Raw genomic sequence first — 25,041 nt, forward strand, 5'->3', positions numbered from 1 at the left:
ATCTTGTTAATTTCCTGACCAATGATTTGTGATTAAAATGGTTAAGACCATTATAAGTCCACTAAATATTTTGCCTTCTTTGGCTTGGCCCATTTTTGTGTGTGTGTGTGTGTGTGTGTGTGTGTGTGTGTGTGTGTGTGTGTGTGTGTGTGTGTGTGTGTGTATAAATATAAATTAAAGTGTTTTTTTTTTTCTATCATATTTGATACATCAGGCTTTTATGGCTCGTGCTAGAGGAGAATATGTAGCTCATACTCAAGGAGGGAAAAAAAAAAAGAGTTCAAAGTGTGTGTCCTTTGTGTCAATTCCTTCAAGCAAAAGAACAGATGGAAGTCAAGGCCAAAGAAGCAGGGCTGTAATTACAGGCCTCTTTAATCTGTTACGGCCACTGTAATCGCCATGTCTGATCACAGGAAGGGGCATTTTAGAGCGCCTCCCACCCAAGTGCATGCTGGTTCGCAAACTGCCTGGGTTAAGGGACAGCCTAGGATCTCCTCCAGGAAAAATAATGAGTATTTGTAGGATTTACTGATGTGGTTTTGCTAGAGGATGCCAGCGAGAAAAGGATTATGGTCTTGTGGCGTAATCTAGGTACTGGCATGAGCAATGCTAACGCCACTTTCCAGGACATATGTTAGGTGGAGCTGAGCTAGCGGTGGTAAAGTCTCGTCTCTCGCATGATAACTGCACTAGCCTCTGACCTCGATCCCGTAAACAGAGACATCTGGGGGGTTATTGTGTCCATTTCCATGGCGAACCTCAATGACACCCAGGCACAATCTAAACATACAGTGGCCCCAAAAAGTAGTTGGATGCTTAAAACACATTTAAATGCCTGAATATCTTTACAAAACAAATTTGTCAATCAAGTGGCCCTGAAAAACAAGTTGTTTTAATGATCAAACTCAAGAGCACCCAATTCAAATAATTCGGAGAAATCCTTCACTGAATGAACTCACTAAAGCCATCCGAGGGGTTACTGACTCAACATCTGACTCACTCAATGAACGGCAAGTCATTCCTTTCAGTCAGCCTCGAAAGGAAGCAAGTTTACTGTAATTAATGTTGGTGCAATGTTAAAAAGTCAAAAACAGTCAAAGTTAGCGGTGGTCTGGCTAGTCAATTAAGAATAGGATGATGAGCAAGGTATCAAAGCTGCAATAAAATTGGCATCTAAGCCCTGCAAAAGAGACAGAGCCCATGATATGACCATCCGCCCCGGATGGCACCGCCCTTATCCAGACTCACTGACTCATCGGAGAGAAGCAAGCCACACCTATGAAGGCCACGGGACAAACAGCTAGATTAGAAAAGCTGACACACATAACCTCAGTCTGGTTCTAACGTATTTTACAACTTTTATCTGAGAATTCTGAATGTTCTCACAGATGTCTGGCACTGAGGAAATGATCTAAAAACCACATCGGCCAAAGTGGTCAAGTATGAAAAACAACCCAGGTCACTATCTATTCTGCAAACTGATTGGTCATGCTTCAGTAGCTGAACACTTTTATTACTAGTGTTTGCTACTACTGTGAAAAAAAAAATACTATTTTCACTGGGTGGACGACAAATTGGTGGGAAAAAATCCAATAGATTTACATAGAAAGCGGGATTCACAGCCTAGCAACCTCCTAACAACAGCACTTGTTTTATTTTTGATTGATATATAGGCTAAGCTTTAAAGGCTATATTCTTCACAAAAATATAACAAGAAAAATAATAAATGAATCTAAGCCCAATGTATACTTGATGGTTTATACTAGGGCTGCCCCCTTACAGTCAACTAAATGTTAGTCGACTAATCGCAGTGAAGTTGCGCAGTGACAGATCACTAACACATTATGCCCCACATAATACCACATCCCAAAATCCAAAGTATGGGTATATTTCGAGAGGGTAAAGAATGACCACAAAGTACTAGCCACTTTATACGACCGCTATCTCTATTGTTAACATTAAAGTAGATAAATGTGCGCTAACATTAGGTGTATATCCAAGTGTTCGTGTGGAGTGTGAAAGCTAAATCAGTAGTAGTGTTTAACTTGACTTCCATGACATCAGAGCGCATCTTCTCATAGGCCGGTTTTAGGGCTTCATTGTAAGCAGCAAGGCGAGTAGTGTAGTCTAATTGTATATATTCTTCAGTTTGAAGCTATATTTTATATTTATTCGTTTTTATATAATGTATATTTATTTTGTGTGTCATTCGATGTTAAGTCAACTTGTCAGTCGATCTGATTATGTTTTCACTGATATTACTCTTTTAAAGAGTAAAAGAGTACTCTTTCCCATGTTATTATATCAGGTTACCAGCTAACTTACACATTTCAAGACATTTTAAATGTCTTGAAATGTGAATATATACAGTTTGCTATATATTTATTTGTTTTGTTTTGTTTATAATTTACATTTATGTCCTACATTTAAAACATATTTTTGATAAATTTCATTTTCTAAGATAAGACTTATTTAAATCATATTTATTTCATATGCATTGCCGGTATTGATACGGCAAGCCTTATTATGCGTGTGCTGGAATGTTTAATATATATTTTAAATGCTCATTATTATGGTTTAGTATTCCTCCCCGACTAATCGACTAATGGCTTTAATGAACGACAAAGTCGACTAGGAAAATCTTTGGTCGACTAATCTTTAGCCCGACTAAAATATAGTAATGTATAGTATGCTCGTACTGTACATGCACAACCAGATTTATCTGACTATTCGCATACTCGCTATTCTTAGCTCGCACATGCATCTGATATATATATATATATATATATATGCACTATTTAGGAAGAGAATGAACAAAAAAAACGTTGATGTACACATGCACTAAGTGTTTGCATCAAAACTGATGTATACGTTGGGCTTAATTCTACAATTTTCATAGCAACGGCATCACTCGAAACACCCAAGCATCATGGTGACTTCTGCACCCAATCACATACTTATCAAGGAAATCTGTATTTGACATATCTAGTGCTACATTTTTCAGTGTCTCTAAATAACTGTCTTATCACAAATTCTGCTGTAGGCCTTTTATATCACACTAAAATCAGACTTATTGTTCTGTACACAATACCCACATCCTCCACAGAGAAGCCATGCTGGAACAGTGGGCAGAAATCTTCACACTTGTCCTATTATACAGAAAACCTAAGTCTGCAGTGCACTTGGTTTGCTGAAGACAGCGCTGGAGTCATGTAGGGCAGAACGCTGAGAGACTGCTAACCAGTGCCATCGAGCTGGCCCAGCTCAATAAGAGAAGAGCACCTCAACTCAACAGAAAACCACACAGGAGATGGACAAACTAAAAATGACTGCTGGAACAAACATCAATGCACTTGCTTTACTTTACTTAACTTGTGTATCAATTTCATATTTGTTCGCATAGCAGTGTTGGTCCAGCACCTGTTCAAGCCAGGTGGTGTGTGTTCATTAATGCATCCTTCTCAGAAGTCAACCTGTCCACAGAGGTTACAGAAGCACGCCGTCTTGCATTGCAAAAGAGGAACTGTTGCTGGCCAAACATGCAAATTGGGCTTTGGGGTATTTTAAACACATTATACAAAACACCTAGCCTAGAAATCCAGACCTAAATCTAAAAGATTAATGGTCTGGTGTCAGTCAATGAAACTCGGCCAGCTCGAGGGGCGGCACCAAGCATGCATTTGAAAATCTCACAGCACGCAATTGGATAACACTACGACCAATCACAACAATAAACCCCATACGCTTAGCTACCAGCGGAGCTAACTGGTAGATTAGACTCTTCCGGTCGGCAAAACAGCAAAAACACCCTTCTTGCAAAGGAACGATTCGAGCGCCGTCTTCTGTTCCTCTTTTGGGAAAAAGCCAAGTCTAACTCGTTCACTGTAGCGGCCAAAGCCGTTTCAAACAACTGCTATTCATCCATAGCCATCTTGCAATGTTTACTGATGATTTCGACGTCACAGCGCTGTCATCATCTGTTTAGCTCGCCTCTGGCCCTCCTATATCAGATAACCCGATGTGATTGGTGCAGCTCAGATCGAGGGGCATATTTAATGAGCATCATTACTCGACACCAGAGTAACTCGCTGAGCAAATTCAACTTGTGCTCTCGCGAGAACTCTGGTTTATCAGGGTACAAAACACCAGAGATGTTACTTGAATGCATGCGTGAAGCAATGCAACTTGTGTTTCCATAATGCTTAAATGTAAGTGTCTCATTGGAACAGTTAAAATAAATTAAATTAAATTGCTGTCATCATTTGATCACCCTCGTGTTGTTCCAAATCCTGACTTTGATTCTGCTCATTTCTATACAATGGCATTGGGACAGACGCACAATTCAGCGTATAACTACTTCATTTATTTGAGTAATTTCAGTCTGTTTGCTACACAAAACTATGTATGGTTTCAGAAGACTTGAAATATAGTCTTCCAGTCTGAATCACAAATAAGCCCAGAACCGGGAGATCTTTTGAGCTTGAAATGTGAATGTGGCGGATGCTGCAAAATTTTAGTATCTGCAGTAAAAGAGTAAGCATGTCATTTGTATATCATCGTCTGTATGGGGTAGGCTACTTTAGGCTACTTTTGGGAAAAACTACAATATAACGTTAAAATAACACAAATTAATGCCCTTACATATTCCTGCTGCTCCAGCAGTTTCATATTATGTAAAACTAGCATTTTATTATTCACCTGCTTGCGCACTTGAGTTATCGGTAATTGAAATGGACATTTTAGTATATTAAAGCCACACCGTGGACTTTGTGACCTAAAGAGTTGACGCATAGGAGTTATTTTAAATGATTCCTCAGGCCAATATACAGCGTTTGACACTATTAATGCTCCGATCGGGGCTGCCCTCTTGAAATACCGCCTATGTAAGTTTGGAGAAGACGGACCGTCGTTGGCCAGGTCATGTGACCTGGAGAACGTATCACTTTACGGCCGTCACGTGACCATAGGCTCTGATATACTCATGGAGATAAGGCATTTGCTACTATTTTCCCGCCTGCTCGGCTCGCGGACATGGCTGAGGCAATAAAAAAATTTAAAACTGCTTCTGAGGAGGCAAAAAAGAGAAAACGAGAGAAGGACCGTGCTCAAGAGTCGATCTTGGAAAGGAGTTTGCTCGTTGGCGCAGGTTGAAAGAAGAAGCTGGATGTAAAACCGATTCTCTTCTCTCAACTTTATTATTAGACTGGTAAGTTAACTCTTTGTTCCTAGTATACAGCCATATGTCTTTGTCATTATTTTCGGTTCACTTTTTGTGCAATTAATTTATTAAGTGGATGTCTTCTAGGCTTTTGCGACAGTGCTGCGGCGCTTGTGGCCTCTAGGGGCGTTAGACGTGAAAGTTACAGGTCTAGCGCCCGCAAAAGTTCTGCGGTGTGGCTTTAAAGTTTAATGCTTTGACAGTATACTAACTTTTCTTTTCATTTATTACTGAAAGCCCACTTTAAGTACTTCGATATCACAGCAAAAATCTAGCTTTTAATAACTAAACATTATTAAAGACAAATGTAATCATTAAATGTAAAATAACACTATAAATTGAATATAGATTAATCTTTTGTTAAAGATGTGTTTTGTTGTTTGATTAACATTAATGACATCGACAGCAGCAGATTTGATAGGCATCTGTCACTTTAAGACCTAATGAACAGATCCAATATAATGATCCACATCGGATTTCTTTCTCAACTGTTTACATTCACTTAAGACATAACCGACTGTGTTTACGAGAATACTCGCCGATACAGGTGTTTTAACTTCATTTTGTGTATATGCGTCCGTTCAAGCGCAAGGAGACGCGAAAGAGGAATCAATTCAGTGTTCGCTTGCTATCTAAAACATGACTTTCTGTGTGCGCGTGATTCGGGTGTGTGCGGCTGTGCTAAGATAACATGGTTAAACTTAGCTATTAATCCGAGTATCACATGTGCCGAAACGTGGGGCCTGGTCGATATGGATCAACCGCGTATATTTTGGTATATATATATATATATATATAGTTATTTTTTTTGTCTTTTTGACATGACCAAAAAAGCATATGGTGGTTTTTAGAGTTTGACCGGCATTGGTCACTTTCATTGAAAATACCATTCTGTTGAACTTCTCTTTTCATGTTCCACTTTAAAAAGAAAGTCATAAGGGTTTGGAACAGCATGATGATGAGTAAATCAACTACCGGTATTTCTGTGACAAATTCTTTGGATTTTGGGTAAAACACCAGATTCTCTGGATGTCATCTCCGATTTAATCCAGACAGGGAAAGATCAACATTTCCACATGAGGCTGTAAAACAGCAGCGCGACCTGCCCCGGCCCTGGAGGAGACGATCGACTTCACGACACTCCTTACATGCTTCACATGCCTCTCTCTCTCTCTCTCTCTCTCTTTCTCTTACACACACAGAGAGAACATGAGAAAGTGGGGCAGTGGCTGTCCTGGTTATATAGACCCACTCCCACCATCTGCTGCTGCATCACCGCAGAGACGCAGTCGTTCACAGGAAGTGCCTGCATCCCGCGCTCAGGCATGATGTAGAGGAAGAAGAGAGGCACATGGTAGCCTGCAGCCGGACTGTCAAGCCGAGACTTGAACACTAGACCTAGTGATTGGTTTCCCATCTGAGTCATCTTCTGCTGTAGTATCGGTGCGACTCGAAGCGTGCTCGGTCATGCGGGGGAATAGGGTTGCCATTTTACATCAAACCTGACGGGCAGCTTTTACATTAAATGTGGCACTACCTGTCGAGCAACTTTTTCTGCAATTAAACCTCGATAAACATCTTGATTATGCCGCTTTGGTGCAGTAGATCTCACCTGTGGCTCGATCTTAGACACTTCTAACAGGTGTTTTTTTGTGTCTCGGGAGAAATATTGGTTAGAAAGACAGGGGTTAAACATGACACTGTTTGCAAACATCTGACGTAAATGATTACAGAGTGTTTAAATGTTCCTTACAGGCTGTGAATCAAGAGTGCACTGAACTCTCTTGGCAGAGGAGGATCATTAAGAGCCGTTGAACACTTAGAAAAATTCCAGTCATGCTAATAAACGCTCAAACAAATCATTTGCCCGATCATAAATACATAATTCCTTCTCTTTTTGATTTAAGCTTTTTCACATGTTTATGTAGTTTTACTTACATTTAAAAGTAAATCTTATTCATAAAAATTTTTTTTGTTTAATAAAATAATGTAAATAGTATGAACAAAATAAATTATGTATACTAATGAATATTTAAAGAAATCATATACATATAAATTGTTTTATTATATAAATGCAATTAAAAATAAAATTATCTGCCAGATCGTGAACACATAAATCATTCTCTTTTTGATTAACTTTTCTCCCCATTCATTTTTAAATGAATAAAAAAATTCTAATAAAACATAAATATTTCTTAGTTTAATACAATAATTATTCTAATACAACAGTTAAATTAAAATACATTATGTATACTAATATATATTCAAAGTAATTATATACACATATAAATAATTTAATTATATGAATGCAATTAAAATAAATATACACTTAATAAAGACCAAATATTACAACAATAAACAATAATATTAAAAAAAAATGGTTTAATAAGCTATTTATATATGACATTAATGATTCATAAATTCAATCAGGTTTATGTCTCAAATTCGAATAAGCAATGTGATTTTGGAGTTTCACCAGAAAAAAAGAAACCCTTCCTCACTTTGAGGAAGCAGATTTGATGAGATACGAGAAACAATGATCTATAAAACATGACTATAGCTCGACTCCATGATCTCTCATGTTCCCATTTGACACGATAAGTTTGTGAAAACACAACGAGTTGAACGTGTTTCATATCTAATCTCGGTCTATCGTCAAAACAGTCAGAAATGTGTCTTTCTAAAGACAAGACAAATCTCACATCCTCCTTTTGAAGTTTGAGACAATTCTGGTGGATATGAGCAAACTTCATTTGTCCAAGTTAAACAGTACGTTATCTAGACACACCCTCAATGTAAACGACACAAATCCCGTACACGATTACAAATCTGATCTACAAACCACTTAAATAAGATCAAGCTTTTTAAAAGATCGCCCTTAATGAGCTCAAAATGTTCTCCCACAAGCGGTTCGTCCCAGCTTTTCCATTTTACAACCAGATTTCCTGTCCGATCCCCACAGCAGTGTTGGAGATCAGCGAGTCTAACAGAGAAACACGCGCGCGCTTACCTGAACATAATTATTCTCACAGTAGTCCGCGACCCTCGTAAGGTTCTGGTAACTCTCTACGAGAGCTCGTTTACCGGCTGGAATTTCTTCCTCTAATAACATCTGCAGCTCTGCCATCTTACATGTCTCCGCAGAGCTTCCTACTCCTCGTCTCTGTCTGGGATTTGATTGAGAGCTCAAGCTCAGCCCTGGTGAAGTCGGAGTCGTTCTTTTGAGTCGAATCTCGATTGAATCGGTTCGCAAAACAGGACTCAACGATTCGTATGCATACAGTTCAAATGTCGGACTGAATCATTAAGAATCTGAATCTCGAGTCAACGACTCACTGAACCATTGAACCGAGACATGCGCGACTCGTAATGAGCTTTGGAGTGAACCGATTAGCAGGCAGGAATATTACAAAACACACTGGAAATATGTTGACGACTTGATTAAATGACAGATTCATCAACACGCATACGAAAAGGAGTTGGTTATAACTTGCACAAAAACATGAGAAATGGTGATTGTATAGCCTAATTTAATCCGCATTAGCCTACATTTAGGTTCATATGAGAGTTGTAGCAAATGGGATGAATTACAATATACAACCCTATAGCCTACTTATAACGTCATAGAGAAAGAAATACCAATAAACAGAAACATGTGTCAACATGGTTTAATAATGAGCATTTGAAATGTAATGCCAGGATCTCAGGGACACGTGGTGACGTAACTACGTGATGACGCAAAAGAATCAGTGATTTTATTATTTATTTAAACGGTTCGTTGCAAAGATCTGTTCAAAAGAGCCGATTCTGTGAAATGAGTCTGATTCCCCCTGGCCTCGCTTTCGTCACACAGCGTCACCTATCAACACAGCTGATACAACGTTGCTGAGCGAATGGAACGTTGGGATTTGTAGTTTTACAATTCATTTAGTAACGAGGGACGGAACGCTTTGATGTGTTTCATTAAGTGCTACAGTGTTACCTTCGCGTCGATTGCGCATAGAATTATTAAACGTATTTGTTTATTTAGAAATATGGGTCAAAATATTGCTAGGCAGTTTCAAAGTCGGTAGCTAGGTATGGTTTTTATGTCATAAACCCCCTTGGGTAAGCTTACTGCGATGAACTACATTACCCAGAATGTTACGCGCGTAGGTTAAGAACTATGGTATTTGTAGGATTTAAATACCGTTGCTGCAAAACCCTCGGCAGTTTCGTTCTCTAAAGAAACTACAATTCCCTGTAACGTTAAACACACGAGGAAGGCTTTCGTATGTTGACTGTCAGGTACGTATTCATGAGGTCGTAGTCTCACCAGCACAGCAGGTAGAGCAGCAAATGGTAAAGTATCAAATGCTAGTGCTTCGTCGCTTCGATCATTTCTAATGCAGGTTGATCTAGAAATATCACATCAAATAGTATTCGGTGCACTTTCAGTCATGTCTTGCTTGTCCTTCAGGATTTGTCGAGACATAATGGGTTGTTTTTTGCTTTGTTTACTTCTTTTGGAATGATAAATAGTCGTATGAACTTGTAATGAGCATCTTAGATTTACTGTGACAGGAAAATGCATTTCATAAATAGGGTAATATGTAATGTAACTTTGCCTGTAGGTTTGATCCAGATCTTGCTGTAGCGGTTTAGATGGTCATGATGGAGGGTGACAACAAACCAGTCTACGAGCAGAGGTTCAATGCCGCTGTCAAAGTGATCCAAAGTTTACCTTCAAACGGTGAGTAGATCTGACCTGACCTCATTCAGATAGTGTATTGTGTGTTATTGCAGCAGTGCACGCGACCCCTCACCTACTTTCATTTGATCGCCGCAGTTTCATAATCAAATTAGAAATTATTTCGGGCTTCTATGGTCAACGGGATTAGCCTACATTCAGCTGGGTTTAGACGTGAAACAGCTCATGTGCTTCTTGCCCTGATCACAGTCAACGTGTGCTGATTTGTGATGTGTTACCTTATGACAACATGCTAAAGACATGCTTATGGTATCTCTATGTAGATGGATAGTTCACCCATACATTTAAATTCTGTCTTCATTTACCCCAAACCAATAGCCTATGCTGTTTGTTTATGTATTTATTTTGTGAAATACAAGATAAGAATGTTTTAAAGGGGTGGTTGATTATGATTTCACTTTTCTAACTTTAGTTAGTGTGTAACGTTGCGGTTTGAGCATAAACATCATCTGCAAATTTACAACGCTCAAAGTTCAAAGCAAAGGGAGATATTTGCTTTTAAAGGGGTGATATAATGCCCCTTTTTACAATACGTAAAATACGTTTCTGATGTCCCCAGAGTGTGTATGTGAAGTTTTAGCTCAAAATACTCCACAGATATTTTTACATAGCATGTTCAAATTGTAACTTTTTGAGGGTGAGCAAAAACGCACAGTTTTTATGTCTGTCCCTTTAAATGCAAATGAGCTGCTGCTCCCAGCACAGGGGGCGGAGCTTCAAGATCTTGTGTCCTTTTACCTCACACAGACATGCACTGAAAATTTCAAAAACGTTTAGCCTTTTATGTTCAAACCGGAGTCAGAAAGATGGAGAGAATCAAGATTTTTTTTTTTTTTTGACAAATCTCTAATATTTCAGTATTTTTTGTTTTTCAAACAGGTTCTTTTCAGCCTTCCAATGACATGATGCTGAAATTTTATAGCTACTACAAGCAAGCAACACAAGGCCCCTGCAACATCCCCCGTCCAGGATTCTGGGACCCCGTTGGCAAAGCCAAATGGTATTGAACCTGCTGAATGTCCATATTTGTACATTTATAAAGAAATGTTTAGTTATAAATGTTAATAGTTTTTTTTTAAGGTTTCAATTTATTTATTTATTTTAATCACTGTTAAATAGACCTTATTTTGTCCTTTTACAAAGTCTTGATTTTGAAAGACTTGACTTTTTTTCACATATTTGACATTTTTGCAGTTCCACTTGGTGCAACTATTGATGCTAAAATAACATATTTAACCTTTATATTTTTCACTTCTACAATAATCTGCTGAGTGTCTTCTTTAAAAAGAGACCGGAGTCTCAAGATTTACAACAACTAAAGTTGGAGATGTCATTTTGGGGTCTATGCCAGATTGCCAGTATGAGTCTACATCATTTAGACCAGTGTCAGTGACCTACTGAAACTGAACTGTTAGTCCGTTTAAAGTTCAGTGAAATAACAGATCAGTATCAGTAACATCTGATTCCTATTATCAGTAACTTTTTGAAACCGCTCTGAAAGTTCCACATTTGTACTTCTGTAAAAACGTATATTAAAATCGCTGTCGAAAATCTTTAATGTTACCGACAGAGAGTCAGATGATTCATTGAGGAATTCAGTTTTTCCCACACATACCATTTTATTATGTTCCATGCTGTTTTTCTTCCTCCATCTTTTATACATTCGTCCTGAGAGTTGCTTTAAAATGTGCAAACTCCTGATATGGTTGTGCTTGAGATGACAACATCAGTGTTGACATGGAGCTTATCAGTGAAGTGACCCTTCATGGTGCTTGTGTTTAGGGATGCGTGGAATTCTCTTGGAGAAATGCCAAAAGAGGAGGCGATGGCGGCCTATGTGGATGACTTGAAACTGGTATTATGTTTTGGATTCTTTAGCAGTGTTTGGGAATGTAGTATGTAACGTAATTGTTCGCGTTTCAGCTTTGTTGTAACTTATGATATGTGCTGAACAGATTCTGGAAAGTATGCCTGTAACAAATGAGGTAGAGGAGCTTCTGCAGATCATTGGACCGTTCTATGAGCTCGTTGATGAAAAGAGGAGGATAACGCAAGTGTCAGATTTGAGCTCAGGTAAACTGACCAATAGTGCCCTCTCGGGTCTCACACAAATTGTATTTTGGCCAAAAATCAAAAGAAAAAATGCTATCTTTTTTTTAACCTTTAAGATTTCTGTTATAAATATATATATATATATATATATATTTTTTTTTTTATTGGTAAGAACAATAATAATCATTTTATAATTTAAGCACTTAAAAAAACATGGTGTCAATTCCAGACATTTTCAGCATTTCATTGTTGTATTACGGAAATTAGACTTTTAAGGAAAAATGTGCCTAAGAAAGTATATTTTACATTAAGGATATTAAGTCTAATTTTTCAGACTTTATTTTTTGGCATTGTGACATTATTTACTGTCATGTAAATAATGTCACAATGCCAAAAAATTAAGTCTGAAAATTTTGACTTAATATCCTTAATGTAAAATATACTTTTTTACCCTTCAAATTTGGGGTGAAATATGACTGTACTTTTCTTTGAAAGAAACATCCTCAAAATGTTCTCTAATTGATCAAACTTGTAATAAATCAAAACATGAATCAAATCGTAAAAAAACTCACATCAAATTAAGTAATTGTTCACAGCAATTGTTATCGTATTCATTTTTGTAAAAATGTCAATTACATCTGGAAAGCCTGAAGTTTTATAATAATTATATTGTAATAGGAACAAACATCATTATAAAATAATGCATATATATATAATTCTTACATTCTATATTTGCATACACTAATACACATACATTCAATAGGATTTTAATAATGCTTTTATTCAGTATGGACACATTAAATTGATTAAAAGTGACAGCTAAATCTTTTAAATTGTTATAAAAAATTAATTATTATAAAAATGTTTAAAAAAATTAAGCAACACAACTCATTTCAACATTTAAAATAATAAGAAATGTTTTGTGAGCAGCAAATCATCATATTAGAATGATTTCTGAAGGATCATGTGACACTGAAGACTGGAGTAATGATGCTAAAAAAAAATCAGATTGCATCACAGGAATAAATTACATTTTCATTATATTAATTTAGAAAAAAATTATTTTAAATTGTAATAATGTTTCAAAATATTACTATTTTTACTGTATTTTTGATCAAATAAATGGAGCCTTGTTGAGCATAACAAACTTCTTTCAAAAACTCAACCCTAAACGTAGGTAGTATTTATGTAAACAATTATAACATCAATTAACTAATCACGCTTTGTTTCATGCTCAGCCCGCTTGGAAAGATTTGCTAGGCAACTTGAAGGCAAGTGAATATCAGTGTGTTTTCCCAGTGGCCCTTGCCCTTAGTTAATAGTGCCATAGTCCAGGTGTTTCCTTTGACACCTCAGTTGTTCCCTCGCTGCTATTATTAGAGTAGATTGCTGGCTTCTGTACAGGGTTGTAGACAGTCCTTATTGAACAGACCTTTTAGAAAGTGTGCAGAGCATATCCTCAAAGCATCATCTATTGATACAGCATATGTATTGTTGTTCTAACCAGGCTTTGGGAGCCTGCTAACATCACCACCCAAAAGTGTCACGAAAAGCATCATCAGGACGATGGAGATGAACGGCAGCCTGGACAGTTACTCCGTCAAAACAGCAATAATGCCAAAGACTAAATTAATAGAGCTGGAAGATGGAGAAAATGATAATGAGGAGGAAGAGGAGGAGAAAGATGAAGAAGAGGAGGTTAAAGAGCTGAAAAAAGGTAAACATCATTATTACCACTGTTCATAACTTAATATACGGTCACATTTACCGCAGTCATTTTAATAGGAATCCACACAATCAGGAGTTTCCCAGTGCAGATTTCACAAAGGGTTCATGTGGATTTGCCTCGTTAACCAACAGAAAGCTGCTTGGTTTAAAAGTCAGCTATGCTTCATACATCACTAAACTAGAATGACGATAAACAATATACCTTTTGTGCAATATAAATTTCGCATGAACATAACATACTATATACTTATTGAAGTAATGACACTAACTGGGTAATAAATAGGTACTAACCCTGAACCTACCCTGTAAAGTAACCTTAACTTAAGTTACTTTACATTACTCAGTACTTTAGTGGGAAAGTATACTGAAAGTACATTGAAATTGCACATATTGTAAACTAAAGTGCAACCGAAATTTTTTCATTATGACCGCATCTTAAAAGTGCCCCATTATGCTTTTTCTGAGATTACCTTTCATGTAGTGTGTAAGGTATTTATTTATTTATATAACCAGGAAAGTCACTTAAGAACAAATTCTTATTTACAACCGCAGCCTGGCAGGAGAATAACAAGCAGAGATTTAAATATGTGTCTTTGTGTCTAAATATGTGATTTTTTGTAACATTTGGTGCAGCAAAGCTTAAAGCAGAACAGTCACACACACTTTTCTTTTTGCGAATATTTAAAAGAAATATAAATTGACTATCTACTTGATGTTGTAACATGATGTTGCTGCATGTCTTGGATGTAGGTGGGTGAAAAACCAGAAATATAATATAGCTGTTTGTGAATGTAAAATGTCTTGCATAGTTTCAAAGATCAAACTGCAGATAAATTGAGTTATTATCTCCCAAAAGGAAGAGCCGATCAAAACGAGTCGGCAGTAATTCCAGCCTCACTTCCTGCGAGAACTTGCATACCTTTGCAAAAATGCACTTTGCATGCACTTCCAAATGATGAGGATGTGAATTAAAATAAATTTTCGCATAATTCGCAATGATTTTTCAATGATTGTCTTCAACCAACGTCTCAACATACGACAAACAAAAATAAAAACGTATTAGTCAGAAAGTTAGTTAGTTGTGGATTAGGTTGATCAGATACTTCTTCCGATGTTTCTCTATCGGCTTGAAACGATAAAACCTACGCCACCGTTACTGTTCGTATCACTGTGAATACAACAGACTGGGCCGCCTGACCAATCAGAACAGAGAAAGGTGGGGTTTAGAGAGACCGAATCCTTTATCGAACCGTTTCAGGCCCTGTTTACACCTGGTATTAAGATGTGTTTTGATCGACGACACTAAATACAGGTGTAAACGGGGTCTAAAAAGTTTTAAGCTCGTCCACTTTCGGCCACTTCCAGAGGTAGTTGAAAACATGTTAGTCCGGATTGCTTTCGTAGTGTAAACGCTCATGTGGTCGAATGTGTTTGAACAGCCACAAAAGACCTTCTACTCTCCGTCTACTGACCTAACGCATTAACATTATGAAAGGCACACTAGCCAGACAGGATTTCAACTTTGTCTTCTGTAGACCCAAGTTTAGTTTGAAGATGGAAAACGTATCAAGCACGTTCTCTCACCATTCCTGATTTCTAACACACAAAGCTATCAGAGCAGAATCTAAAGCTGATTCTCTCTGCATGTTTTTCCGTCATCTCAGAACGTCTTCAAATGTACATTGCTTGAGCTTATTTTGTCCGTTAGATCGAGAGATCTGAAAAAGCCCATACATTTACCCACCCATAGACCCTCCCCTCGAAGAAATGCAGGACAGAAGTGTTTGAAAGTGGAGAAAAGAGACAGATTACAGAACAACCTTTAAGAACCTTTAAAATAGCATAATGGGGCACTTTAAAAGTTGAAAAGTCTTGAAGAGGGACTTGAGTCAGAGACTATTTCTAAATGGCTATTTTGTTGTGGGTCAGTTCAGGACAACATAGATGCCGTAGAAACCTAGCAGAGCCTTGGCACCCATATAACATTGTGAGCAGTTTTGTGTTGGTAAGCAACTCTAAATTTCTTCATAATACATGCAATAATAATGCATTTGCTTTTTTGACAACTTTTTTTAGCCTCACAACCGAAGAAAAGGGCTTCTACAGGGAGACTTAAAGGACCGGTTTCTAACGGCAATATCAGTCAACACAAAGTCCTTAACAATGGAACACACGGGTCTATGTCTGATCTGAACAGGCAAGAGTCAGAAGAAGACTCTGAAAGCATTAACCATGCTGGAGACATCGTAGAGCTCAACAGACACATCAAAGGTGAGGAAATGGACTTTGAAGGTAATCATTTACCTATATAACTAAGACTTTAAAAGTAAGATCTTGAACACACTATCAGTAGTTATCTGAACTTAAATTCTTAAAGACTCAATGTCTTGCATATGAAACAGAAGATGTGTCCAGTTCTCACCATGTGGCCAGTGATTCGGACAGCGAGGTGTACTGTGACTCTGTCGACCAGTTTGGTGGAGAGGAAGTAAGCAGATTTCAGTTTACACTTTCATCATGTCCCAACCATAATTTACTTGATGCTGAGAATTTAAGATACATGTTTTTAATACTTAAAATTTAATACTGTGAAGCTGCTTTGATACAATCTGTATTGTGAAAAGCACTATACAAATAAACTTGACTTGACTTGACTTGACTTGACATGTGCGGTCACATTATTGAAATTTTGGCAAAATGTTGTGGACAAAGGTTAGGCATTATCTATTGTCAATAGTGTAGCAATGTTTCAAACCAAGCAGTTTCTGTTGGCCAGAATATGTGTGTTGGGAAATCTTTCACCCTCAAGTGAAATTCCCAATCGCATGGATTCCTATTGTAATGACTAGATTTCACTCGCGCAAATTTGCCCATCCAAAGTAAATGTGACCGCACCATAATTCTGCAGAGCACCTCTGCAATTGTAAGCCAGATTTCTAGCAAAATGTCAGCAATGCATGTGGTTCTGCTCCTGGACACCAGGGATCTGAGACACACATCAACCACTCACTGGACGTGGCCGAGGAGACCCACAGCAGGCTGTCCTCCACAGACGAGGTCAGATCACAGGAGGAACTGCTGGGACAAGAGGAAGGTGCACAGCATGGAGGAGAAGATGGACAGAGCAGCGGAGGAGCTTCTCAGAGACAGGGACTTCCTGCGAATAGAAGTAACAGTTCTGTGGTCAGGAGGGGAAGAGGTAAAACCTAGCAGCCAAAAACAGTAGCGATCATATATAAGCTCTGTTTCAAAACCTTGCTAGCTTGCTTTTATTGTCTACTGAAGGCCCCGATATACTCAAGCCGAAGTTCTTTTTCATTCTTCGCTTAAGAAGTTTGAAATACCTTTGCAGCGTTATACTGTTAGAAAACATCCCGATACCGGGAGCTGATGACAAAATTGACGACACTTTATGCATACGTGTAAAAACTTAAGTATACTTAGCAGTGGTGGAGTGTAACTTGTACTTGAGTAAAAGTACAGATACTCTATTAAAATATTACTGCAGTAAAAGTATTAAATACTCCTTTTCAATTTTACTTAAGTAAAATTTTACTTTTATTTTGTAATTTTATATACTTGTATACTTTCCTATTAGTTTTATATTACATAAGGGGGGAGGGAGGGTATTTGTTGGGTCTGACATCATTATGAATTGTCAAGTAGCCAGCACTAGTCAGTATGTTAGTGGATGCAGAATACATATGTATTGATCTGCATGTAAGAAAATTCTCGTTTTAGTTTATTACCTAAACTTCATAGTCAAGTCAAGTCATCTTCATTTATATAGCGCTTTTAACAATGTAGATTGTTCCAAAGCGGCTTTACATTGATAATAGGAAAATAAAGTAACAGAGATTGTTTTGGCTTTACAGCAGCTCTAGAATAAAGTTATTGTCCAGCTAAAGTTAGTTTTGATTGATTCACTTCCGTCGCAACGATCATTAACTTAAGGGCCGCTAACATGACACCGTTTTAACAGAAAACTCTTCAGTTCTTTCTGCGCAAACTTTCAAAAACGTGAACCCGTGAGACCGCTGATGGCGTGCACATGTGTATTACGAGTTCAGTCTATAGGTATGCGTGTTTGCATGTGTGCAGGCGTGTAGTCAGTCATATTCTATCAAAACATTTGGAGATATAGCATAGTGTTTGAAAATGAGGAAAAACAAAATGCGTGTTGACAAAGAATATAAAAACAGACACCACAAAGGGGTAATGCATAAAATTTTAAAAAGAACATTATGCAAACATATATAACAGATTTATAGAATTTGATCTGCTACGGCAGAGGGGAAGATGCATGGGCATTCGTTTGCATTATTTTACAGTTAAGTTTGGGGTTGTTGGTTTTTTTTAACCTAAAACCTACCCTGTTGAGATGGTGATATGGACAAATATTACAGCAGATTTTGTTCACAAACAACTGACCGTCGAGACCTAAATATGATTTTCATTTATTGCACTCCAAGGATCTCCCGGTTCTTGGCTAATTTTCAGCCAGACTAGTGAATTCAGTTAACTGGAGACTCTGAATGGATTTTTAATAGGCTCATTGAAAAGAATCAGCTCGTTCACGAATCGGACACCGCTGTCGTGACTTGGAGCATGTGACGATTTCTTCAGTTCAAAGTAATGGGGAACAAGATGTTTTTTAGGTATTGGAGTAAAAAAGTACAATATTATGCTTTAGAATGTAGTAAAGTAAAAGTTTCATAAAATAAAAATACCCCAGTTAAGTACAAATGCTTGAAAAATTTACTTAAAGCTGCAGTCCGTAACTTTTTTGTCCGTAATAATTTTTTGAGCAAGTATATAACCAGCCAATGTTCAAAACTCTCTGCTTGCCTTAGCTTGATTCAAAACGGTAAGCTTGTAATAATGTTTTTAATCCCAGTGGTACTGGTGGATTTCTGCGGGAAATTCAAGCATGTCTTTGCTTCATTACGTCACATCTGTACACATAAAGAAGAGTCTCGGCTAGTAGGCTATGTTGTGTGTGAGGATGTTGGAGGTAGAGATTTATAGCCTTTTCTCGCAGCACTTGATATAATTAAACTTATCAATTTGACGGCGGATCCAGAAAGGTTCAAACGACAATCACCAGGAGATTCACCTGCTGTAAAATGCAAAAGACTTCGGACTTTTGTGGCTACAGAAAAAAAGACACTGCATGCGGCCCATGCGAAAACAAGGATAAATATCGGAAGGGCATTAAAGGTAGGGTAGGTAGGAATTTTATAAAAAACTTTTTTCCAAATTTGTTAACATTTTCTATATATATCAATACATAATTAAAATGTAAGTACTCTGAAAAAAAAGAGTATACAAATCGAGTGACTCTAGACCGTTTAATCTGCATTAAACACAGCTCATTATTTCCATCCGGGACGAAACAAAGGATTGGCTTAGGCGACTGTCACTCTCTCTCGCAACCATGGCAACCACCCTTTTGCCACAGGATCTGCCCACTTGCGCGCATCCGTTTGATTTGAGGAATTCAAGAGGCACGGAACCTAGGAATAGCAAAACAATGGCTGAGAAAGAGCAATCAAAATTCACATTACCGGCATATGCAGTTATAGCGAAGGCAAACAAGGCAAAAAAAGGAAGACAGTACTAGAAAAGGTAATGAACAAAAAGTCTTTGGATAAACAAAGAAATAAAACGCGTGTCAATATCCTCGGACCCTAGTTGCACGGCCTCTTGCACGACCTCCTCTGCTTCGTCCTCGAGCTGACGATGCGGTACTTGTCTCTGGAGTGTAGTCATCATCAGAGTCAGCAATGTTTTCATCATGGAAACTCTTACATGCAGAACACCATATATGTTATATGTCCACCATATATCTTACACGAAATTCATCTTCATCACAGTGTAACTGATGGTAATGGAAAAACGTGCATCAATGCAACCTGTTTTTAGCTTTGCCTTATAGATATAACTAGCTCGTTAGTGAATCAAAAAAAATTATATTTTAAACTTGACCAATGCTAGCTTGATAGTGAGTACTAAAATACATCTTATTTGTTTATATTCATAATGATAAAGTTAGATTTTTTTATTACATGTGATTCTGACATGATGTCACTGCATGCACTGCGCTCCTCTCCGCTCGTCTCAGGTAAATAATGCGTCTTCCAGCTCAGCGGTTGGAGTCGCGCGTTCATGTGTTTTGGGGGCGTGGCTTTGGAAGGAGCCCAGAAGGGAGGGGGTGGAGTGAATGGAAATAATGAGCTGTCTTTAAAACAGTCGTGAGAGGTCTACAGACACTCGATTTTTATACTTTCTTTTTCAGAGTACTTACATTTTAATTATGTATTGATATATAAATAAAGTTTAAACAAATTTGGAAAAGAAGTTTTTTAGACAATTCCTACCTACCCTACCTTTAAATGTAGTCACGCAATGCTGATGTTGTGAACATCAACAATTTGAGAACAAAGTATAATTTGCACAGTTTGACGTGATATGATAAGCGATCGTTAGATTTAATCAGTGCGATTTACAGATTTTCTGACTAGTTGGTCAGAACAAAAGTGGATGTTACTTACTTGTTCAGACGACATTTCATTCTCCTCAAAACATCGGATTCATCCGCGCTGTGCCGTGCCGAGGCACAACCCACGTAAAGTTGATAATTCCGCGAATAACTGCAATTGTAGATTTCGAACAGAGATGGCGACAAAGAGGAAACACTACGGACTGCAGCTTTCAGTACTGTAACAAAGAAAAAATACTTAGTTACTGTCCACCACTGGGCTTTAGGATGGTGCATTACAACAGCAAAATCAAAGAACGAACTTGTGTGATGTCATTTCAAACAAAATCAGGCCAAAACGTATCAGGGGTTTCGTTTCAGGAGTTCGAAACAGCTCTTCAAAGCAAACTTTCAAGAAAAGTTTGCTCCAGCTGTTAAATGCCTTCGAACTACCATTGGTCCGTGGCAATTACATAATAGGTAGATGTGGCACTGAGGCTCCGCCTTCTATGACGAGGAAATCTTCTCCAGTTCATTTCTTCTGTTCAGTCCGGTCAGAGGTCAAACGTCCGCAAGTGAAAACATGAACGCACGGGAGAGCCGCTTTATAGTAGAAAAGAGACACTGTTTATAGAGACACTGACACTGTTTTTTTTCATGTTTAATACTTTACAGCTACTAGCTTTAAAGCAATCTATTGTATAACGTGCTTTATAAATAAACTTGATTTGGTCAAAATAGTTTTAAAATAGTATTAACAAACTTTTCCCGACAAAAAAAGACCTCTGCATTGAGTGCACATATGATGCCTTAAAATGCTTCCTAGGTGGGCAGTTCACTAGGTTTTGGAACAGAGCTGAAGTCCTCAAGTAAACCCTGTTTCTTTAATCTGTTAATGATCTACAGAATGTTGTTTGTCTCGTGTGTATCAGGGTCCAGGTCTCCTGCCTCTGGCTCCGGGCCTGCAGGACCACAGCAGGGCAGTGGGGGAGATGGGGAGCGCTGGGGGACGGGTGGACCTGTGATGGAGAACCTCAACCAACAGATCATCTGTGCTCTGGCCAGACTGCAGGAAGACATGCAGAGCGTGTTAGAGAGACTGCACACGCTAGAAGCTCTGACAGCCGTACAGGTTACAAACCCTCACCTTTATCACATCAAGATAGACAACACAGATTCAATCTGAAATCTAACATTTTTCATTTGTCATGTGCCACTTCTCAGGCCCGATCCTTAGCGCTGCCGTCAGACTACCTGTCACCACCTGTAAATAAAACTAAGAAGGTAGAGTCATTATAATAAACTGATTGATGGGATGTTTTTAAGAGTTTTAAGACTAAATAGGAGAGCATTCCTGTAGCTCAAACAGCTAGCAACACTGAGGTCATGGGTTCATTCTCGGTGAATGCTTGAACTGATAAAATGTCTGCCAAATGCACAGATGTAAATGTTATTTTGTACCCTGGTCATAGAAAAGGCCAGTTACTTCTCATGTCCCAGATCATTTGATCTGACTATGCCATTGCCATAGAACGAGTGCTGACATAATATTTGCATTTTGTTATTATTATAATTATTTTTGCTGTTTACACTTTACAGAAGCCATCCTGGTGGCCTTTTGATGTGTCTCCTGGAACTGTGGCCTTTGCCGTCATCTGGCCATTTGTGGTGCAGTGGCTCATCCGTCTGTATCTGCAGCGCAGGAGAAGGTACGCACTGTCATGTTACAGTAGCTAAGTAACACAATACTATTCTTTTTATTTTTGCATTTGTACACTACTGTTCAAAAGTTTTTAAAAAAGAAACAATAATTAAGACTTTATTTAGCAAGGATGTATTAAATTGATTAAAAGTGTCAGTAAATACATTTATAATGTAACAAAAATATATATTTTTCAAATAAATGCCGTTCGAATCATCAAATAACACCCCCCCCCCCCACACACACACACTGTTTTCAACATTAACTCTTTCCCTGCAATAGTTATTTCTTCTCAAACAAGAACAAATATAGGGCGGGACTTGATTTTGTCCATAAGGGGAGTGGATTGGATGGTTGTGGTTTGCTATTGGTGGATCTCATGTGAGTGACAGGTTGCCCCGCCCTCACGCCAGTAAACCTCATTAGAGAAGAGATGAGATGTAAGAGCGAGGGGAAGTTATTTTGATTGAAGATATCAAGGGTACATGAATAAAAAAAAGAAAAAAAAAAAGATGTGCACAGTTATAATAAATACGGCAATATTCCATAAAAAAAAAGAAAAAGAAAAAAAAAATTCCATTTTGATTTCATGGTGACTTTAAGATTGTTTCATCTTGTTGCAGAAGAATCAACTGAAAGGAATGAACTGATGGTTGGATCCAGAGAGGCGTGTTGCGTTTAGGAGGAGGAGGGCGTTTCTCTGCCTGTCCTGTGATCTCTAACTCCTGCTTTTGCACTATGATGATGACGAATCTTGAGAATCAGCGAACGGAAAGACTGAGTGAATGTACAGCATTGCAGCTTATCATTTTTTCCGATAAGCTGCAATGTAAAATTTACAAAGTGAGAAATCCCTGATTTGGGTAATTAAACGTAGAATTACTATCTTTCGTAGTAGTTATGAAAACCCAGTTAATAGACATGCATTAAGATAACTTTTATGTCACTTATATATCATTCAGTGTTCTGTGCTCATAGCTGCTAACTGTCATTAATACTGTAGCAAAGATTAAGATGCACTGATGAACCGCACAGGTGATTTCTCTGATTCTCAGCCCACATCAAGGGCTCCGGACCGCAAATTTGTTAGAGGTACTAAGTGTAACATTTTTACTTTACATGTTAATATCTAGTCTTGACTTTTACTCAAGTGATCTGTGGTGCTTATCAAAGCCATAATGAGAAAAAATCATGCGTATTTAAGTGACCCTTTGCTTTGCAAATTTATGGAAAGGGTCAAAAGGCAATATAGAGATTTATGTTCTTCATCCGCTCAATATCCCATCATGATTTCTGAAAGATCTGGCCTATCAGACACCCCTAAAAGTTTGTAGACGCTGAACCACACTTAATAAAACAAGAATCGGCGTGTCACTGAATTAGATACAGAATATTAAAGCAAGTGTCGTTGATTTTAAATAGAGATAACAAGCACACTTTAAGAACTTTTTGAACTATAATAAAATAAGCGTAATTTGTTTGAAGATGCAGTGACATTCAGACGGATGTTAGTGTGATTCAAGTGTGCAAATGCTTTTTGGGTCCACTGTATTGTGTCGATTCAGACACATTTACACACATTTCTCTACATGGTTGCGTCGTTACTAATGTTAATCTGTGGCTGTGGTGAATTATTTGAATGTTACTACAAGGTCTGTGTGCATGAGAAATCCTAAACCTTTGTCAATGTTTGCAGGGTTGAGATTGAAATCTATCCAGTTGAAATGTAAAGCACTTTGGATGAACGTGAAGACAGTGACTAAAACTAATACAAGGCTGAAATCTAATGAATCATTTACATAGGCTGTTTGTTTGTTTTTTAACTGAGACATACAAGTGTTTCATTGTAGTTTGTGTAAATGAGTCAATAATTCCTTTAATAATTGTATATTAGAAATGTGCAAAAATATATACACAAAGTTCTATTTTAATTGTACTATACTGTAATGTAGCATTTGCATATATTATTCATGTCTGTACTACTTTGAATCATCTGTAGAGCAGGAGGTTCTTGATTTGATGCTTTTGTTCTGACGAAACATTATGTTCCTATTAAAACAGCAGACATATGATAAGCGCATGTTTCACCACTTACAATACATGTCATTCAATATGTTAGACTTAAGCATTATTAAAAGCTTTAGAAAAACTGAATGGTTTTTATTTCCTTCTTGCACTGTATTTAATGTTATATTTGCTCTTGCATTATCAGATGTGTGTATTTATTTTTTATTTGTTGTATTTTAGATAATCTTTTAAAAAAAAACTGCCTTGGAATGTACCTTGTAATACACACCAAACTTGGTAGAATATAAAAATAAGTCAATTTTACAAAAAGAATCACATGATTTTCCATTTCAGTCTAGAAAGTTTTTCAACTATTTATATAGTAATTTTATTCAGAGTCCCAAACATGACATACAAAATAATTTATTACATTTATGACCACGTTGTACAAGTTTGTTATTGTTTTAATTTAGTTAACCCTCTGGTGTTGTTTAGTCATGTTTTTTTTTATTTTTTTTTTACTTCAGCGGAATTGTACAAAACTTGGTAAAGGTTTTGAGACTTGATATGTGAAAAAAAGAAAAATCATGAACATGATTCGATGAGGTTAAATGGTCCTGAAAAAATTCTCACACTTGTACTTTGGCATTAGAAACGAATGGTAAGCAAAATTTGTTTAGTGGAAAGGTTTGGTACTGCGCCCAAACAAAATATTACCGAAAGCTAATGTTTTTGTAGAACCTCAAATTTGGAACTTTGCTTAGATTCATGGATTTGATTTATTTCACATCAAATTTTAAAAGTCTTATGCATTTTTCATAATAAACTTCTATAACTTGTTTTAGATTTATTTAAATGTTTTTAACTTGTACAATAATCTGCCAAGTTTCTTTAAAAAGAGACCAAACTTAAATCTTTGGTCCAAAGTATTCAAGATTTACGTCAGATTAAGATAGAAATTAAAAATGTTCAGGTCGATACTCAAACAGTTAATAGAGGTGATTAACAGGTAATAAATGGACCATAACTATTCCATAATTATAATTCAGTACCATAAAATCCCCTAAAAATACAAAATATTAAATAAGAAAACAAAATCGAAC

At 37.3% G+C, this 25,041-nt stretch overlaps 2 protein-coding genes and 1 long non-coding RNA gene across 10 annotated transcripts in view; 2 read left to right on the forward strand and 1 right to left on the reverse strand.

Moving 5' to 3' along the window:
* Positions 1-8,433, reverse strand: part of abi1a (abl-interactor 1a) — a 58,428-nt gene extending 49,995 nt beyond the window's left edge. The window contains exon 1 of one of the 5 annotated variants that reach the window (XM_082184342.1): positions 8,229-8,433. In XM_082184342.1, coding sequence (XP_082040468.1) covers positions 8,229-8,345 — 117 coding nt within the window. In that variant the 5' untranslated portion in view covers positions 8,346-8,433. The remainder of the gene's footprint in view (positions 1-8,228) is intronic. The other 4 variants (XM_082184343.1, XM_082184344.1, XM_082184345.1 and 1 more) reach the window with 4 other exon arrangements.
* On the forward strand, positions 14-1,269 carry LOC309509636. Its single transcript, XR_014209958.1, has 2 exons — positions 14-141; positions 181-1,269. It is a non-coding gene; the product is annotated as an uncharacterized lncRNA (long non-coding RNA).
* A 981-nt stretch (positions 8,434-9,414) lies between the features above and the next one.
* Positions 9,415-24,085, forward strand: acbd5a (acyl-CoA binding domain containing 5a). Of its 4 annotated transcripts, none has more exons than XM_082184348.1 (13): positions 9,415-9,505; positions 9,832-9,950; positions 10,848-10,968; positions 11,751-11,823; positions 11,924-12,041; positions 13,528-13,737; positions 15,825-16,019; positions 16,151-16,236; positions 16,731-16,947; positions 21,162-21,361; positions 21,454-21,513; positions 21,829-21,938; positions 22,555-24,085. In XM_082184348.1, the coding sequence occupies exons 2-13, from the start codon at positions 9,863-9,865 to the stop codon at positions 22,565-22,567; spliced, it is 1,491 nt and encodes a 496-aa protein (XP_082040474.1). In that variant the 5' UTR covers positions 9,415-9,505; positions 9,832-9,862; the 3' UTR covers positions 22,568-24,085. The 4 variants fall into 4 exon arrangements, with proteins under 4 accessions (XP_082040474.1, XP_082040473.1, XP_082040476.1 ...); XM_082184347.1 differs by having other exon boundaries at positions 9,494-9,559; XM_082184350.1 differs by having other exon boundaries at positions 9,494-9,559; positions 16,154-16,236.
* The last annotated feature ends 956 nt before the right edge of the window (positions 24,086-25,041 follow it).

Source organism: Leuciscus leuciscus, assembly GCF_965113295.1.
Source record: "Leuciscus leuciscus genome assembly, chromosome: 11".
Lineage (NCBI taxonomy): Eukaryota > Metazoa > Chordata > Actinopteri > Cypriniformes > Leuciscidae > Leuciscus > Leuciscus leuciscus.

What these genes read in the sequence shown, in the direction of transcription:
- acbd5a (XM_082184348.1), top strand. Translation starts at nt 9,863, where the DNA reads ATGGTCATGATGGAGGGTGACAACAAACCAGTCTACGAGCAGAGGTTC. An exon ending in CCAAAGTTTACCTTCAAACG is followed by an intron (nt 9,951 to 10,847) that starts GTGAGTAGATCT and finishes TTTTTCAAACAG; the next exon opens with GTTCTTTTCAGCCTTCCAAT. An exon ending in GCTCAACAGACACATCAAAG is followed by an intron (nt 16,020 to 16,150) that starts GTGAGGAAATGG and finishes CATATGAAACAG; the next exon opens with AAGATGTGTCCAGTTCTCAC.